General features: G+C 32.3%; 2 protein-coding genes and 1 long non-coding RNA gene across 3 annotated transcripts in view; 1 reads left to right on the top strand and 2 right to left on the bottom strand.

The window, feature by feature from the left end:
• LOC126738132 (calcium/calmodulin-dependent protein kinase kinase 1) overlaps window positions 1–891 on the bottom strand; it is an 88,956-nt gene extending 88,065 nt beyond the window's left edge. Inside the window, exon 1 of the mRNA XM_050443302.1 lies at window positions 607–891. The gene's annotated coding sequence lies outside the window, so the exon portion shown is untranslated. The remainder of the gene's footprint in view (window positions 1–606) is intronic.
• Window positions 892–4,543: 3,652 nt separating this feature from the next.
• On the bottom strand, window positions 4,544–8,692 carry LOC126738134 (uncharacterized). Its single transcript, XR_007661229.1, has 2 exons — window positions 8,394–8,692; window positions 4,544–6,833 (listed from the first exon to the last, which is right to left on the bottom strand). It is a non-coding gene; the product is annotated as an uncharacterized LOC126738134 (long non-coding RNA).
• Window positions 8,693–11,617: 2,925 nt separating this feature from the next.
• Window positions 11,618–16,626, top strand: LOC126738133 (uncharacterized). The gene is made up of 4 exons (XM_050443303.1): window positions 11,618–11,698; window positions 15,630–15,992; window positions 16,046–16,166; window positions 16,222–16,626. The coding sequence occupies exons 1-4, from the start codon at window positions 11,663–11,665 to the stop codon at window positions 16,305–16,307; spliced, it is 606 nt and encodes a 201-aa protein (XP_050299260.1). The 5' UTR covers window positions 11,618–11,662; the 3' UTR covers window positions 16,308–16,626.
• Window positions 16,627–17,362: the final 736 nt, after the last annotated feature.

Below are 17,362 nucleotides of genomic sequence, written 5' to 3'. Positions count from 1 at the left end.
AAGAACTTACACAATGCATAAAATGAAAAAAAAATCATTTAACTTAACCTCATTCTTTTTTTTTTAAATCTGCTGTTAAATATTTACCATTACTTATGGGACACCCTGGTTTAAATACCTCTATTCAATTATTTTACTGAATTTTCAATGTCTCTTGCAACTCTTGTTTCTTGTACCAACAAATTGCATTTATTGCAATTAAAAGATTTCTAAACATGCAATTAAAATCGGCAAATAGCAAAAAGAAATTAGCTTAAAAGACTTATGGGAAGGCAAATAAAATAAGCATTAAAATTGAATTAGTCACGCTCGCTTTTTTCCAATTTAAATTCATAAATTTACAAATTTCACTGGGATTTACTCAATTAGGGAAAACGAGGGGACTGCGTTAATTATCGGTAAAAGGGTTCGACGCAATTATTCGGGTGTTTATTGTCTGCCAATGGTTTTCAATTTATATGCAAATACCAATGCAATATATAGAGCAATACATCGTCCAGTAAGTTAATTTTCTTAACTCCTTAAATGACTAATATCTTCTATAACGAACCAAACTTGGATTCCTTTATCCAGTAAAATTGATTTTCCCTGTTAATATTTACCAACCTGTTTTTGTATCGTTCTCGGTGTCTGGTTCAGGGTCTTAGAAAGACGATTCTAATTGCGCGTTATAAATTGGCCCTAAATCTGTCAAACATATAATTGGTAGAAAACCGTAGGTTTTCTCTAATGCCTTTGTTATTCCCAATTTTCGATTTGCACTATTCGCGTAAACAAAGCCTGGCTGATTACCGCGAAAATTTGAAAATCGCTCGGGATTGGCTGAATTTGTTGTTTTTTTGCTCGGTCTGTACCGACTGCACGACGCGGCCTCGGTCAGGATAAAACTGACGAGCGTCGCGGCGCGTTCAACGGTGCCGAGTTCAATTTACGCCGGTGGAAGTCCTCGGGTCCGGGTAACAACGTTGTCGGATTTTCTAAAGGAACTTCTTCCGGGTGATAGGATTCAGCGCCGGTATTATAAAAATTTTTCAAAAGTTAACTTTAACCACCAAGTTACCCTTAGTTATAAAATGTAAGTTTTATAAACGTCCCATTTCTTCTTCTTCTTCGTCTTTGAGACGTTATTCGTGCCATGTGCTACTGTCAAAAGATGAATTTTTCGTGTTTTTATTTTGATTTGGATAGGAAGCCTCTACAAGCTAAAAACTATAAAAGATGGTGAAATTTTGTATGATATATCAGATGCTTGACAGTCCGGTAATAAAAATTTTGTTAACAGCATCTTTACGAAAAAATAGCACAGTGTCGCGAAAACCGCAACTCTCTATTTCTAAAAATAACGGAGATATCCCGCAAAAGTACCCAACCCTGGGACACCCTGTACATTATAAATACATGCTTTAGTCTTGCTATACAAAAAAATTTTAAAAATGAAATTTTGATTATGTGTAATTATTAGCGTAAGCTTTATGATTTTTAATAAAAACTAATAGTTGTTTAAACATAGTCATAAATAAAAGGTTTCCAAAAATACAACCAAACATACATATTTGTTTATATATTGTGTAATTATAAAAAACTATACCCCCGGCCTAAAACCTTCACTCTAACTTAAAAATCTTAAGTATATTAAATTATTTGTTTTTTACAATCAGGAATAATTACAGACATGACAACAGCACATTTTCCTGTAGTTATGACAACGGCGTCTCCCTGACCTTCTTTATTGCTTTATTTCCTGCTAAAGTCCAGCAAGGTTCCTTACAGGTAATATGCATAAATAAACAATTTCGAGTACCATTAAATATATTAATATTGGTCTATATTATTTTGTTGCTGTTACAGATAAATTTGTAAAACCTCAGTGTACCTCAATTAGTGATATCTAATAGGGCAACGCAAAAATAATTGTATATAATATTAAAATTGTGGTATATTTTATTTATTGTCAGTTATTATAAAAAAAATAAAAAACACAAACAAATCATTTAGACAGTTAGCAGTGATAATGGCTTATACAACGAAAGCGCTCTGCTAAGCTAATAATTAATATTTTGCTCTAAATATATTTGGTTTGGTTGGTTTTTACAAAAATAACCTTGTTATGGTATATTACGTTCTTTAATTCTCTAATATTGTTAAGGTTTATAGGATTGGAAACATTAGGGCGTATACTACTAAGATTTTTGGATAGAAAGGCATGAAGAAAATTAAAAATAATGAATTTGAGTTATTACATAAAAACTTATTAATGAATAATTTTCAAAATAAATACTTGATTCGGAACTAGAAATAGGTGTTTTGGCCTTTGCTGACCTCTCATACGACTTACCTATAATGCAAACCTAATATATCTTTTTTAATAATTATTAGGAAGACTATAAAGAACTTTAATAATGTTAAAAATCATAACAATAAGATTCTGGACCTAGTACTGTTCTTGTCGCATAAAATTCAGGTATATAAGTGTATTATTATTTAATTTGTAACTGTAGACCTATAATAGCCAAGAGGCCACTAAAAGTGATGACATTTGTGGGCTTTTTTCATACAATGTATTTAAAAAAATGTAACAGATTTTATCCTCTAATAGCTTCACCATATAATAAAGGCTTTTGCTCAACTGGACCTTTACTTAAGTAGGTCCTGACGGACTATACCTGCCTCATTTTTAAAACTATGTCCAAGTTTTAGTCAACCTATTTTTATCCTATAAAATGAATGTATTTTGACAGGAATATATCCTCAACTGTGAAAAATTGCTCAAATTGTTTTATTACTTACATAAATCTGGTGGAAAAATTAATATTTGTAATTACAGACCTATTCGGGGGAGAACTGCTGCTTGGCTTCTTCCCCAAATAGAGGGGGATACAAGTGTTTAATTGTGCCACTAGAGAGTACTAGTGGACTGTACTTGTTTATTTTGTATGTTTATCGAAGGACCACAGCTTATATGGCGCTGAACCAATTAATAAATGAAACAAACCTTTACCAAAACAAAATATGCTCATTTATTAGATCCGAAGACAGGAAAATGGAACACTTATTCATTCAAGTAGTTGTAAGCTATGAATTGTCTTTGCTGTCTTTTTGTATACTTAATTTTCCCTTATTTACACTCACTTTACTTCTTAGCAGGTAACTTCACTCACTTCTTACTACCTATTAACAATGGTGCTTATACTCTAATTACAATGGGTTAATTACTTTAACCTATTGTATCAACACACGACGACCGAACTCATAACTAGCGATAATAATACAGGTAGTTTTAACTGGGTTTAGAGTATAAGGGTACTTACGGACCTATCTAGGTTACTAAAGGTGTAAAGAGAGAGATAGAAAGAGAGAGAAAGAGAGAGAGAGAGAGAGAGAGAAGAGAGAAAAACCCGTCTTGGGTATTAGGGGTAATAGAGATAATAGGGAAAACTTCCGTGAGTAACTTCTCACTTCGATCGCGACTACGACTCGCGACTCGACTCACACGCTACTTCTCGACGACAGTGCCTCAACTCGACTGTACACTGCAACTTTTGGACTAGTATTAGCCATCAAGAGTCTGGAGAGAGAGAGAGACCCATATTAGGGTTTAAAGAGTATATGGATAACTCGTGACCCAACCTGATTTCTACAACAACGGAGATCAACTGTATAACTTTTGACCGTGGGACCAGCTTGTTTTACTTAGTGGGTGTAAAGATGTTCAATAAGTGCATCTTTCATCAACAAGGGATGTGAAAACGGGCTTAAGACCTAAGAGTCTGACAGTTTTATGGCAATTTATGGGTTATATTTGTTCTCTTTAAAAGTTTGAAACGTTTAAAAGTAACCACTTCAAATTGATTATTTTCTGACCTGTGGGAACCTTCTAGGAATCGATGATATCCTTAAAATTATGAACATAGACCGTTTAAAAAATAAATACATCTCGATGACAGAATCTTAGTATCAAAGTATCAAACTGACAATTGATCATAATCAACAAAGCCTTTTCAAAGGCTGATCGGTTTTTACCAATATGGTGTCGTACATTCATAGATTAATAAGGCTATGAAAGGATGTCTGGAGTTTTGTACTGTGGAGGATGCATACTGATTTTTCGAAAGCGTTTTATAGTGTTCACCAACCGACTTTGCTAACTAAACTTGAGAATTTTGGTGGGCATGTAGCACTGCTCAGACTTTTAAAGGACAGAGACTCTCAATTTATTGTAATTAATTACATAAGATCTAAACATACGGATGTTTCATCAGGAGTACCTAAAGGCTTACATCTGGATCCCTTACTCTTTAATATTTTTATAAATTACATGAGTCAGTGCTTTTCATATACTGAACATATGCAAACGATTTAAAAGTTCATTATTCAGCTACTAGCATTTATTAAAGCTTTAAATGCAACCAAACCCTTTACCGCATTACTTAAGAAAGTAATTTAAAGTTATACACGACCAAGATATTATATCTCCATGTTTGTAAATGTACCTATCAACTAGAAGAATTCGATTAGGATGTTGCGTACAAAAAAATAAATTAAATAAAAATGCTGACGCTCTTTATTACATATAAATTAGCGTAATTAAAAACTAATTAATTATTAACAAACTAGATAATTTTTAGGATCAAATATATACTAGACTATTTGCGATAGATAGCACGCTAATTTAAATAATCATGAAAATGTGTTTTAGCTAAACAAACTATATTGGACACAACAGATATAAATGTCGACAAAAGTCCAAGGATTCGCTTTTAATGTTTATGTAAGCATACATTTCTAAATACCATTGTAACTATTTTTATTATCTCTCTTAATGATACATGCAGAAGAATTAGTATCTATAAGTAGTAATAATTTGCAAACATGATTTCTAAAAATTGAGAACTCAGCCAGACAAGTTGGTGGTTAGAAAAATCGTTGGGTATGTAACCTATTTCCCATACTGAATAATCCTTTTTCAATCTTATTAAACTTTAAATATTTTTTTTGCCAGATACGGATTTAGGAGGCTCTGCAGTGGATCAGGTTTTATCAGATTTATCGCACTCAGAAAGTTATAGTTAGTGGGCCTCTGTCTGGATGAAGGACTCTTAAATCTCATGTCCTACAAAGATCAGTGTTGTCAAGGATCTTGCAATGATTAGAGAATGGTGTGCTTCGAACAGACTTGCGTTTAATGCTAAAAAATCTTTCGTTTTGGGTTTAAGTGTTACGTGAGAAATCTTACGTTTGATAAGCAGACAGCTCTCCATAATAAAGGGAGTTGTGGTTCTCGGATATTACTATTAAAAGAAATTTAAGGATCATATTTTGAATCTAGCATTCTGGTCGTCTTCCGGCTGCTTTGCTCTCAGGGTTGTAAAACACGAGCTTGGAAAGGATGTTGTCTGTTCGGTGTTCTTTGCTTTGATAGAGTCACATATCAGATATGGTTTGCTGGAGTTTGACTGGCAAGGGTCTATTAAATGTAATATTTTTATTACAAAAGAAGACCATTAGGCATATCTGTTCTTCTGACTTAAGCGTTCTATGTAGACCTCTATTTATTTTAAAAAGGATTCTGACACTATTGATTGACACAAGTGTGTTAGGTCTTCTCGAAAAATCCCACATATTACCCGTCAGTTGAATGACTTTGCTCTCCCCATACTCACTATTTCTCTTACATTGATTTTCGAGTCGAAAAATCTATAGCCATGTTCCTCTTTCCATAAGAAACATTCTTAATCTGAAATTATTTAAATGAAGACTAAAAAAAAATACTACTGCCTATTACAGTATTGAGGAATATCTGAATGACAACATTTGACCTTGTCAATTGCTCCATAAATTAAGTATAAGCTATGTTATTTATGTGTGCTCCGTGATCCTGTTCTTTTTGAAGTATAGTTTTGTGTTGCAATTGTATGGTTATTTATGTATTTTGTATTATTTTTGAGAATAGTTTGTAAATCTTTGTAGTTATAATATTGTTTGTACACTAGATTTATACCTATCTTTCCTAATAGAGCACATTATTATTATTATAACTAATATTTAGTATTTTTATTGCACGATGTCGCCTCTCACACGATGCATCCGGCATTATCCGGTCCGGTTACTGGTGTGAATAGGTTTAACCCGTTAAACTACTATCGGCAACCACGTGCTGATTGGTTTAACGTCAAAACGTTTTTGGTTTAAAATGTTCGCACTATAAATATACAAGTATAGTGCTACAATTTTTTTTTCTTTTAAGGAACCTAAATTCATTTAGGGCTAGGATAATAAGGATTGTATAAAATAATTTTAATCCTACACCCGTATACATATTTTCGGTGGTCTATTTTAATAAAATTGTTATATTTACTAATTGAAAAACAGCATAAAATAAGGCATACTGCAATCAAAAAACTAAAATATAAAATTAATTCACTAAATTACTGAAATTATTAGATGGCTGACCAGAAACACTAACATTGGGCACGAAATAATTTGGCAACACTCTTGTAGTGTTATTAGAAGAGCCTTCACTTTTAAAGTGATGTGCCAGTTTTAAAATATAATCTCCATACTTGAGATGACCGGTATCGTTCATACTATTTAATTGATTTTTGTAAGGTATCCTGAAATTACGTTTTCTTCTAATTGAAGTTGTTTTTGCTAAACTCTCGTTTAAGGCAGCACCACTTGTTGATTTTTGTTCTGGTATTGATTGACTCGGTAGTGATGGTTTTTGTGGAGATGTTTTGTTTTCGGTAATGTCTGCTTTATGCGTAGGTATTTGTCCAGGCTGTTTTTTCATATTTCTGCAGGTTAAAATAACGTATCCGTGTTTACCAGTGTTTCTGAAAAATTAAAATTAGTATTTTTAAATACATTTTTTGTAAATCGCAAAATATACTTTGATGCACTTCTTTAGGCAAAACATACGCTTTGCCAAACTTTATATATTTTCTATGAATTAATAGAGTTTGAAAGCTAAAAAATTAACTTAAATATATTATTTCAGAAAAGAATCACTTTTAATAATTAGCTGAGAATTTTTTTAAAGTTTTCATCCTTAAAAAGTTAAAAAGCTACAATTAGCATTGCCTTGGAACTATGGGCTGTTTGTTTGCTTGCAACATTTGTGATGCAATGATACCAATATCATTTCAAAATTTGTCACTTATTTTGACCTCGTTAATAAAATATGAAGCACCTTTTTTCATAAAATATGATAAGATACTCTATAAAGTAGTCAACATTCAAAGTTAAATGAATGCAGATAAGGTATATTAGAGAAAAATGCAACAACATTGCAACGCCGCTCGATCGCATTGTTGATTGCACCGACGCAAGTAACCTTTACCAGTGACGTCAAAAAATATTTACATAATAAATATTATTAAATAGATAATGCTTTAAATTATAAACAATATCACCGTTTATGAACTTTTTAAGCGTTTTTTTACCGTGCTTCATTAGAGTAAACGTAGTTATCTAATAAAAAGCATTTTTATGGAAATGAAATATTTTATAATTGTTATAGATTTCTTAATAAATTTTTATTATTCTACGTTTACGAAGACGCTTGTCCCTTCATATGATGCTATGAAAATATGGGAATTTACTTGTGAAAAAATCGATCTGAATCGCCTTTTTCCCATTGTACGGCACAAGTTTTAACTATCGTAACAATTCACAAAAACACTGACAATGAATGACAATGACTGAAATACTGACAATGACTCAACCTTATCCTTTTTCAACTAAAAACTAAAGAAAAAATCCAGAACTTCACAAATGCCAAATGTAAACATAAAGCCGTTTGTCATTTCGCAAGATTGACTGCGATGTTGTCGTCTCAAATTTTTTAGAAGCGGTTTTAGAAATAAGAAAGTTAATAATTTTTGTTTGTTTTGAATTTTTAATTTTTACGCATAGAATAACAAATATCTATTTGTACTTTTTATTTTTATTTAAAAATCTAACATCAATAAGTTAAATTAACATGTGTTGATATATAGCCGAAAATGTCCTCTTTTGAAAACAGAGAATCGATGAATATGTTTAACAAAACACCTCCCTCGCCCCTGTGTACATGTTGAACTCAAACAAAATTGTTGTTTACTAATTCTAGCCTTTCAATGCTCTAAGTTTTCATCTGAAAGGTAGGTGTAAATTTATTATCATATATTATTAATTTATTATCGTATTAAGTACGACGATAGGAAGGTCATCAATTCAGCTTATTTATATTTTCACTCTCAAGTACCTCTCTTATTTTCCTTAAAAATAAATCCAAGTAGAACTTGGGCTTTATCTCATATTTATGCATTCATTATACAAAATAAGGAATTAAATTTATTTTTTGACTCTTTCATCTTTAGTTACTAATATAATAAAGAGAATGTTTAACTTACCCAATCACATTAATAAGTAGTGCCAAAATAGCACCGCCAAGCATGGTAATTACCATAAAGAATATTTTTATATTAACTAATATCTGAAGTTTTCTTTTAGGATCTTTTTGTCTGAGGTTTGGAGCGTAATGATTCCACCAATTCGGTACATTTCTTAAAATCTGCCCACTAGCAAGCATTTCTTATACAGGTTAATGAATATTTTAAAATCAATAAAAATATATACGTGGCTTAATTCGTTTGTAATAAAATTAATAACTTTTGGATTACTGTCATATAGGATTTTTAAATGACGTTAATCAAATATAGTTTGGCATTTAGGAAAAATATAAAAAAGTTCGTATATACAATTATTTGTGTTATACGATAGTATATTCAGTAAGGTAATAAAAGTGTTAATAAGGTGTGAAGTAATTTATTATTCAAAGATTTTTAGAAATTTTGTTTTATTTAGTAGAAATGGTAGTGTATAGAACATTTCAAAGAAAAATTGACAGTTATGAACAAATTTATTGCTACATTCTGATTTGTACTTCTAATTTCTTGTATGTAAATTTCCTATTGTTCAGTGTTCGATTTGCTAAAAAATTATCCTGCATCTTATATGTAAAATTTAAATGAATTTTAACCCTAGAACGCACGCGCTTGGGTAAAATATACCCATGCCTTTTTCTTTGGTCCGTATCTTTGTGAAACGCGCGAATATCCGCCCCCCACCTATTATAGTACCTTCCTAAAATAGATTATTCGTCAGTTTCGTTTCGGTGACCATCGCTGCCGGACGTTTAAAATTTTTTTGTCTGCTATTGTTTTTGGCTGGGTAAAATTTACCCATAGCGCGAGCGGTTACGTTCCAGTTTTTAAGTGTTTTGTTACCAACAGGTAAGTGTTATTTTTTTATTATTTAGGGGATATCTGTATTGACATATTTTTTGCAGGCATAATATTATTCTAACAAATGGATAAAAAAACTGAATATCAGTTGCTAAAATGGTACGACGAATTAGAAAGTGACCAAGGCGAAGATATTCTAGGAGGTCAGGAAACAGATGAAGAAGATGATCTATATATTAGTGATCATGACTCGGCTTCAGAGGAGGATCCTTTTGAAGAAAATGAAGCAATAATGAACATACCTGATGATATTCCGCTTTCCAATTTTGTGCGGAACTATGTCGGACGTAACGGAACTAAATGGAATAAAGATCGACCAAGTTAAAATGTGCGGACGCCTAAACACAATAAGGTAACTGATCGATACAAACCAGGAGTACGTCCTGAAGTGAAGCATGCAAAGGCGCCTCTAGAATCTCTTAGTCTTTTTTTATCTAATGATTTGCTTAAAAAAATTGTAGATTACTCCAACATTTACATTGATAAAATTAAACGCCAGTACTCACGTGAACGAGATGCTTTGCATACAAATTTACATGAAATAAAAGCCGTTATCGGGCTTTTGTACCTGGCTGGAGTTGCTAAGTCGTCACATGTCAACATATACGATTTATGGGCAACTGATGGTATGGGTTTGGATATATTTCCTGCTGTGATGTCGATATCTCAATTTAAATTTTTGATGAGATGTCTGCGTTTCGACAATATTTTGGATCGCCAAGAGCGAAAATTAGAAGACAAATTAGCTCCAATTCGTGACATGTTTGAAGATTTTGTCCAAAAATGTCAAAACATGTACACCGTATTTATCAGAGAATATGACAACAGACGAAATGTTAGAAGCCTTTCGTGGGCGATGTGGGTTTCGGCAATATATCAAAAATAAACCGGCCCATTACGGAATAAAAATTTTTGCCATGGTTGATTCAAAAAACTTTTATACATCTAATTTGGAAATATATGCAGGTAAACAGCCTCCGGGACCATACTATCTTGATAATTCGGCATTTGAAGTAGTGAAGAGATTGATTTTTCCCATTTCAGGTACAAGACGTAACGTGACCATGGATAATTGGTTCACTAGCGTTCCTTTATCCGAAGAGTTAATGAAAAACCATAACCTTACCATGGTAGGTACAATAAGGAAAAATAAAAGAGAAATACCAGTTGAATTTTGCTCTAAAAAGAAGAAGTCTGAAATTCCTTGTAATACGTTTGGTTCCAAAAATTATATAACTTTGGTTTCGCATACATCACCAAAAGGAAAATTGGTTTTACTACTCTCGACAATGCACCATGATGATGCTATAGATCTCGAAACTAAGGAAAAATTAAAACCTGAAATTATTACCTAATACAACAAGACAAAAGGCGCTGTTGATGTTGTAGATGAAATGAAAGGATCCTACAATGTTTCCCGAAAAACCAATCGTTGGCCACTTGTAATTTTTTTTCAGTGCTAAATATAGCCGCAATAAATGCGCAAGTAATTTATGCAGAAAATGTGGGCAATACTGTGGTAAGAAGAAAGTTTCTGAAGGAGTTGGGGCTTTCTTTTTGTCAAGAACACATGCAAAACAGAGCAGCAATCACTACGTTGCCAAGAGACTTACTCCAAAAAATAAGAAAATATGCTGGAATTGAAAACATCGATAACGTTCAAATAGCAACTGGTATCAGAGGAAGATGTGCCATCTGTACAAACAAAAAAGACAGAAAAACTACAATTTGTTGCTACAGTTGCAAAATTTATATTTGTCGAGAGCATCAATACTGTTTTTGTGAAAATTGTGCAAAAAAAAAATGTTTCTTAGATTATAAGTTGAAAATTTAACTTTTTATTTTTTTTTTATAATTTTTTAATTTTCTCGTGAAAATTCCTTAAAGTTGAAACATAATTAATTTTGAAACAAATTTAATTAAAATAACTTGAGTTTTTGAATGAAATTAAGTGTTTAATTTTTATTTAGACAATAATTTTCCATACTTTTAATACATATTTTTTTACCTTATTTGTCTGCACATTACTAAAAACACACTACAAATTCCAACTTAGTGCCTTAAACTACTACAAATAAATACTTTTATAGCGAATATTGCCATATTAAAATCATTATGTTATTTTAAATTTAAATTAGTAATATTTCATAAAAAACGAAAGTAATTATAAGTTATAATATTCGTATATTATATCTACTTTACATACTTATTTGGGACAAATTGATTGGTAAACAAAAAAATTATAAATTCTAAGCTTATCTCTTATTGTACTTCTGTTATAAGGGCTATGATCTAAAAAAAATAATATATAACCTGAGAAGTGGGTAAATAACTATTTATTATTAATTCTGGTTCATAACGAGAGCAGTATAAAAATGACTATTATAAAGTGTTCTTTGATTTTTACAATGGTATGTTATATTATTTTTACTATTTTATTTTTGTTTTTATTTTTTCTAAATTAACGAATAAAAGGTTTAAACTGGATCATCTAAAAATTGTGTTTTGCTTGCATAGTTTCTATAAAAAATGAAAAAAACATCATTTAGTTAATATTTTGTCTTATACCTCAGACTGAGAAAGAGATTTTCTTGTTTTTAATGTCAAACTCTCATCCAAACACCAATGTTCACTCAGACAAACAGCATTAAATTTCCTATCATTTATAAGTAACAATAATAATTGGTCAACTTTATTGGCTAAATGTTGTATGTTAATATGAAATAATGTAAAATTATTAACAGTTTCTTCATTTATGTTGCTTTTTGGAATCTCTGCCCTACGTGAAAAAACTGCCCATTGTGCAGAATCCATAATACTATTTGAATTGCATTCAGACCCCCCAACTTTATAAAGCCGGTTGGATATTTAGAAGCTAATTTTTTTTTCAAGTAGAGAATCTACATTTGTCACATTTTGGACCCTCTACCACTCTAGATTTACATTTACCACAAATATTTTGACCTGCCATATTACACACATTGATACATGAATCAATATATAGATTGAATGTATAGAATATATTGATTTCGGTACTCATTACTCAAGACCTCTGCTTACCGAGTGGATTATACTTTATTATAATTTAAGATAAGGAGGGTCACAGTTAACGGCCAAAATGTAGAAAAACCCTTTTAAAACACAAATGTTTTTTCTCAAAGTTGACAGTATAAATAAAACGACGAAAGGTTGTCAAAACATGAATTTTACAAGAAAAATTTCAACAAAAGTCAAAATAATTTAAAAAAGGAAATACGTAAAAAGCAATGTAAAGTTGTCAGCAGTATACAATTTGTTAATGATTCTAACTAGTTCTATGCAACTAACATTTTTGATTTTACGTGAGCCACTCTTTCTAAGGCTTTCATTATATTAATAATTTAAATATGAACGGTTCTAAAATACAATTTTAGAACTACAATAGGGGAGACTGGGGTTAATTGTAACACGGGTCAATTGAAATAGTAATTAAAACTTTCTTCCGCTACAAGATAGAAACAAATTGCTCGCGTAATATAATACACCATAATATCGACAACCATTTTCTGGCGGTACGTCGCGGGCCATTAAACAAAGTATACGTACCTAGTGCAAGATTTTGTGTTGTCACGTATCCAGAGTAAGTATTTGCTATATTTTTTATGCATGTGTAAATGAGTCTGTATGTGTATTTGGTTAGTTTGGCCATTAACTTAGCTTTATTTTACTTTGGTTTAAATTTGAAATTCGTTTGGTTTGTAGTAAATATGGTGTAATTTATTTAAGAAAGTCATTTGGGGTCAGTTGTAACAGGGACGTTTATAACGTTTCAACTGACCCCGCCGTTCATTTCTAAAATGAAATAAATTGTATTTCAGTCTGTAGTGTGTTTAGCTTGTTTGTCAGCTTTTATTAGTTAGGACATTAATGTAGTAAATTAATTAGTTTATTTCATTTCAGATGCCCCGTAAAAGAGTTCCGAAAACTGATCGTTCAAGTCGAGATTTATCTTTATATGAATCTGCATATGCAGAGCTCAAAATGGAAGTTCTCTGCGATTAGCTGCCGACCAATTTGGGATCTCTCATGTGTCTTTGTTGAGATACAAGCGAAAGAAAGAAGCTGCGGGGAATATTGAAGGTCAACCACCTGTTACAATGGGCTATAAACCTGCAAATAAAGTTTTTAATGAACTTCAAAAAACCGAAATGGTAAAGTACATAAAAAAAGCTGCAGACATTTACCAAGGTCTGTCAACCAAAGATATTCGGAGACTTGCGTTAGAATTAACCCTTAAATATGATATAGATAAACCGGACACTTAGATTAAAAACGGCATGGCAAGAGAAGACTGGTTTTCCGGTTTTATGTCAAGACACCGTAACTTATCAATAAGAGCACCACCAGCAACCAGCTTAGCCAGAGCAACCAGCTTCAATTGTGCAAATGTTTCTGTATTTTTTAATAATCTTGTCAAAGTTTTGGATCGAGACAAATTTGAAGCAAATAATATTTACAACGTAGACGAAACTGGTGTGACAACAGTCCGGAAACTAAATCGAATTGTAGCAAAAAGAGGCATGAAATAAGTGGGTGCAATTACCTCACAAGAACGTGGCACACTCGTAACAGTTGGCAAATAACGGTGGCAATAAACGCGCTAGGCAATTCGATTCCGCCCATGTTTATTTTTCCTCGACTGCGGTTTCAGGATCATTTTATTCGTGATGGTCCACCAGAATATATTGGGGCTGGAAACGGGTCAGGGTAGATGCATGAAAAAGAGTTCGTCTTGTTCTTAAAACACTTTCAAAAGCACACAAATTCTTCACAAGCTGATAAGGTTCTACTCACACTGGATAACCACTCATCCCATATTAGTATAGAAGCTCGAGACTATTGTAAAACTCATGGAATAGTAATGCTTTCTTTCTTACCCCACTGCTCGCATAAATGTCAGCCCTTCGATAGAACAGTTTTCGGTCCTCTTAAGAAAGCAATAAACTCTGCTTGTGATGGTTGGATTCGTAGTCACCCTGGTAAACCGATGTCTATATATGATTTACCCAGAATTGTCGCAACATCATTGCCCTTAGCTCTTACACAAAGCAATATCCAAGCCGGATTTAAGTGTACAGGAATATATCCTTTTAACAGAGATATTTTTACGGAGACAGATTTCTCGCCATCTTTTGTCACAGATAGGTTGCTTCCAATCGAACCTTCAGTTTCACCTGCTTTAGATCCAGGCAACAATCTGAATCTGACAGATCCTACTTTGGAAGATACATTTGATAATCCTACCTCATCTACGTCTGTTACCAATAGGTTGCCTTCAACCGAACCTCCAAATGATCATCCTAGTTCAAATCCAGGAAACAATTTGACTGTACCAACCTTAGAAGATGAGTTTCAAAACCCAACGCCATCAACTTCTCGGGGCTTAAAAAATTGTGAAATTTTCGAAAACACCCAAAATAACACGTTTTCACCAGAAGTTGTTAGGCCTTTCGGAAAAGCTTCACCAAGAAAAATAAACGCAAGAGGAAAGAAAAAGAGGAAGTCAACGGTGTACACCGATACACCGGAAAAGGAGGAAATAGAGAAAGAAGCTAATAAGAAAACACAAAAGGTCAAACGGAATCTATAAACCGAAAAGAAAGGTCCAAAGAAAATCCCAAAAAAAGCATCCGTGAGAACAAGAAAGAAGTCATCTGAAAATTCTACCGACGACGAAAGTGAATGTTTTTGTTTGGTGTGTGTTGAACCATTTAATAAAAGTAAGCCAGGTGAACAGTGGATCCGATGTACTAACTGCAAAATGTGGTAACATGAAGCATGCACACCACAAGAGGTCACATATTATGTTTGCCATAATTGCCATTGTGACTGACCAAAAATTGAAAGTTAATTGTTACACATCTATATTATAAGAACCACCAGTTGTTGTTTTTTGTTTTTAAACTTTTTCCTAAGTTTTATTTTATGTTCCTACGTTTCTGTCTAATGTTCCTCCTCATAAGCAGAATATTAGCTTCTGTTATTTTTTTGTTGTTGTTATGAGGCATTTTTTACTTTTGTTACAACTATTCCCATAATGTGTTTCAATTGACCCTTGATCGGGGTCGTTTGATTATGCTCCACCACTTATTTTTATTTGCATATTTTTTTTTTCGCTTATCTATAGTCAAATTTAACTACTAGGTCAAGTATGTCAAGTTCCCAGCTATATGTTACCTATTTTTTTATCACATTATAGTATTTATCTAGCCAGAAAAAAAATATTTGTACAAAATGGTTCAATTGACCCCAGTCTCCCCTACTAGAGAACACAGTTTTTATTCTTCACTTTTATTATTTTAGTGTATATTACGATTGACTTACCAGTTAGAAACTCCATCTGAACCAGACATTGTACCTGAAGAAACAATAATTTCAACTACCGATAAGTCTGCAGAAATGACGCCGATGCCAATAAAACCCGAAAATTATCCAAAACCGTCATTAACTTGGAATCCTAAACCGAGTTTTGAAACAAACAGCAGACCTTCGCCTCAAAATATCCTTCAAAAATTATTTACGCAATTCTTACAACCCATTAAGGTTTCAGGGAAAACCTATGGACATGGACCGAACGTGGTTGCGATCATAGGAGATAAGCCTTACATTTCTTTGGAAGTTTTTAATAAGTTTTCACCATTTAAATGGCTATTTAGCGCTTTTCAGGTAAATAAGACACTAAAAATATTTTCACTTTCTTGACTTCTGGCTACTTTAAGGGTAAAATACAAAATGTATGCCAGTTTTTCGCATCTTCATACCCTGATGATCCTAATTCACCGCCATCAACTGTAACTGTGCTCGACCAATTGTTTGAAGATAACCTACATAAACCAACAGGTATTTATAAATATTAAATAATATTGTTGAGAGATTATTTTTTTTATAATTATAGGATCAAAGCAACAATTTCAAGAATACGGCTCTATAAGGATATTCAACGCTCCTTTATCTTCAAGAAATATTAAAGTAAAACATTAGATATAGTAAATTTTAACCATTGCCAAGGTTTTATTTACTAGATAATGACTTTTTGTAGTTAGACTTTAGAAAAATATAAGAAATAAAATCTTCATGCTATTCCGCTTACATCTCTTAAGGTGTGAGCGGAGTAAATACATTGCCTTGATTGTATGAAAAAGTGTGTGCTAAATTTCGGACAAAAACTCATGTAAGAAAATGTTATGTTTTTATTGTTTTATTTTATGGTGTACGTCCTTGTCCTCTTAGATCTTGTCATAGATACTTCATTTTGTATGTTCTAGCAGTTATTAAAGGATGTCGTGATTTTTGTAAAATATATCGTTTTTTTTTGCAAATGTAATTTTTATAGAAAAAGTTTTGTGGGTCGCCTAAAACTACTTTAAACTATGAGAGGTTTATTATTACATTTTGAACTGCCTTAAAGAGTGCCAATATTTAATTGAAAAAATCATATATTTTTTAATTTTTACTACACTTCTCATATAGTTTTAGGCATGTGTCAATCGTTTATCTAAAATTAAAACAAAATTAGGCCGAAAAGTGGAACGGTGTCCAAATAAAATGATTAAATATTCAAAACCTCTAAAACGCAATTTCCATGAGAAGCGGAATTTTAAGCATCCCACAAACCGGCGCGAAATATTCGCTTTGGTTGCGATAATTCGCGATCAGATTAAAACGCGGCGGTTTACGGACAGGCTCAGACTTGTGCGAAGCGAATGTGATTGTTCCAGCGTTTTTTTTTTCGCGGCGTATTTCAGTTCGCCTTTGACCGCGTTTTTGACACCGTTCTTCAAAAATGCGCAATGGCAAAAACGGAGTTATGATAGAAATAATGAAAAAATATCCTTGTTTGTATGATTTGTCGAACGATGAATACAGGAATGTGAGAAAGAAAGACAAGATTTGGATGGAAATAGGAAAAGAATTAAATACAAATGGTATGTACCTAATATGTCTTATTAACTTGTTAAATAATTTACAGTCTACACAAATGTAAAAAACGCAAATTGTATATATTGGGCATAGCATATATCATAATTAAAATAATT

The sequence above is a fragment of the Anthonomus grandis genome, chromosome 7 (genome assembly GCF_022605725.1).
Source record: "Anthonomus grandis grandis chromosome 7, icAntGran1.3, whole genome shotgun sequence".
NCBI lineage: Eukaryota > Metazoa > Arthropoda > Insecta > Coleoptera > Curculionidae > Anthonomus > Anthonomus grandis.
Note: the sequence above shows the minus strand (reverse complement) of the source record. Positions and strands in the feature narration are given on the sequence as shown.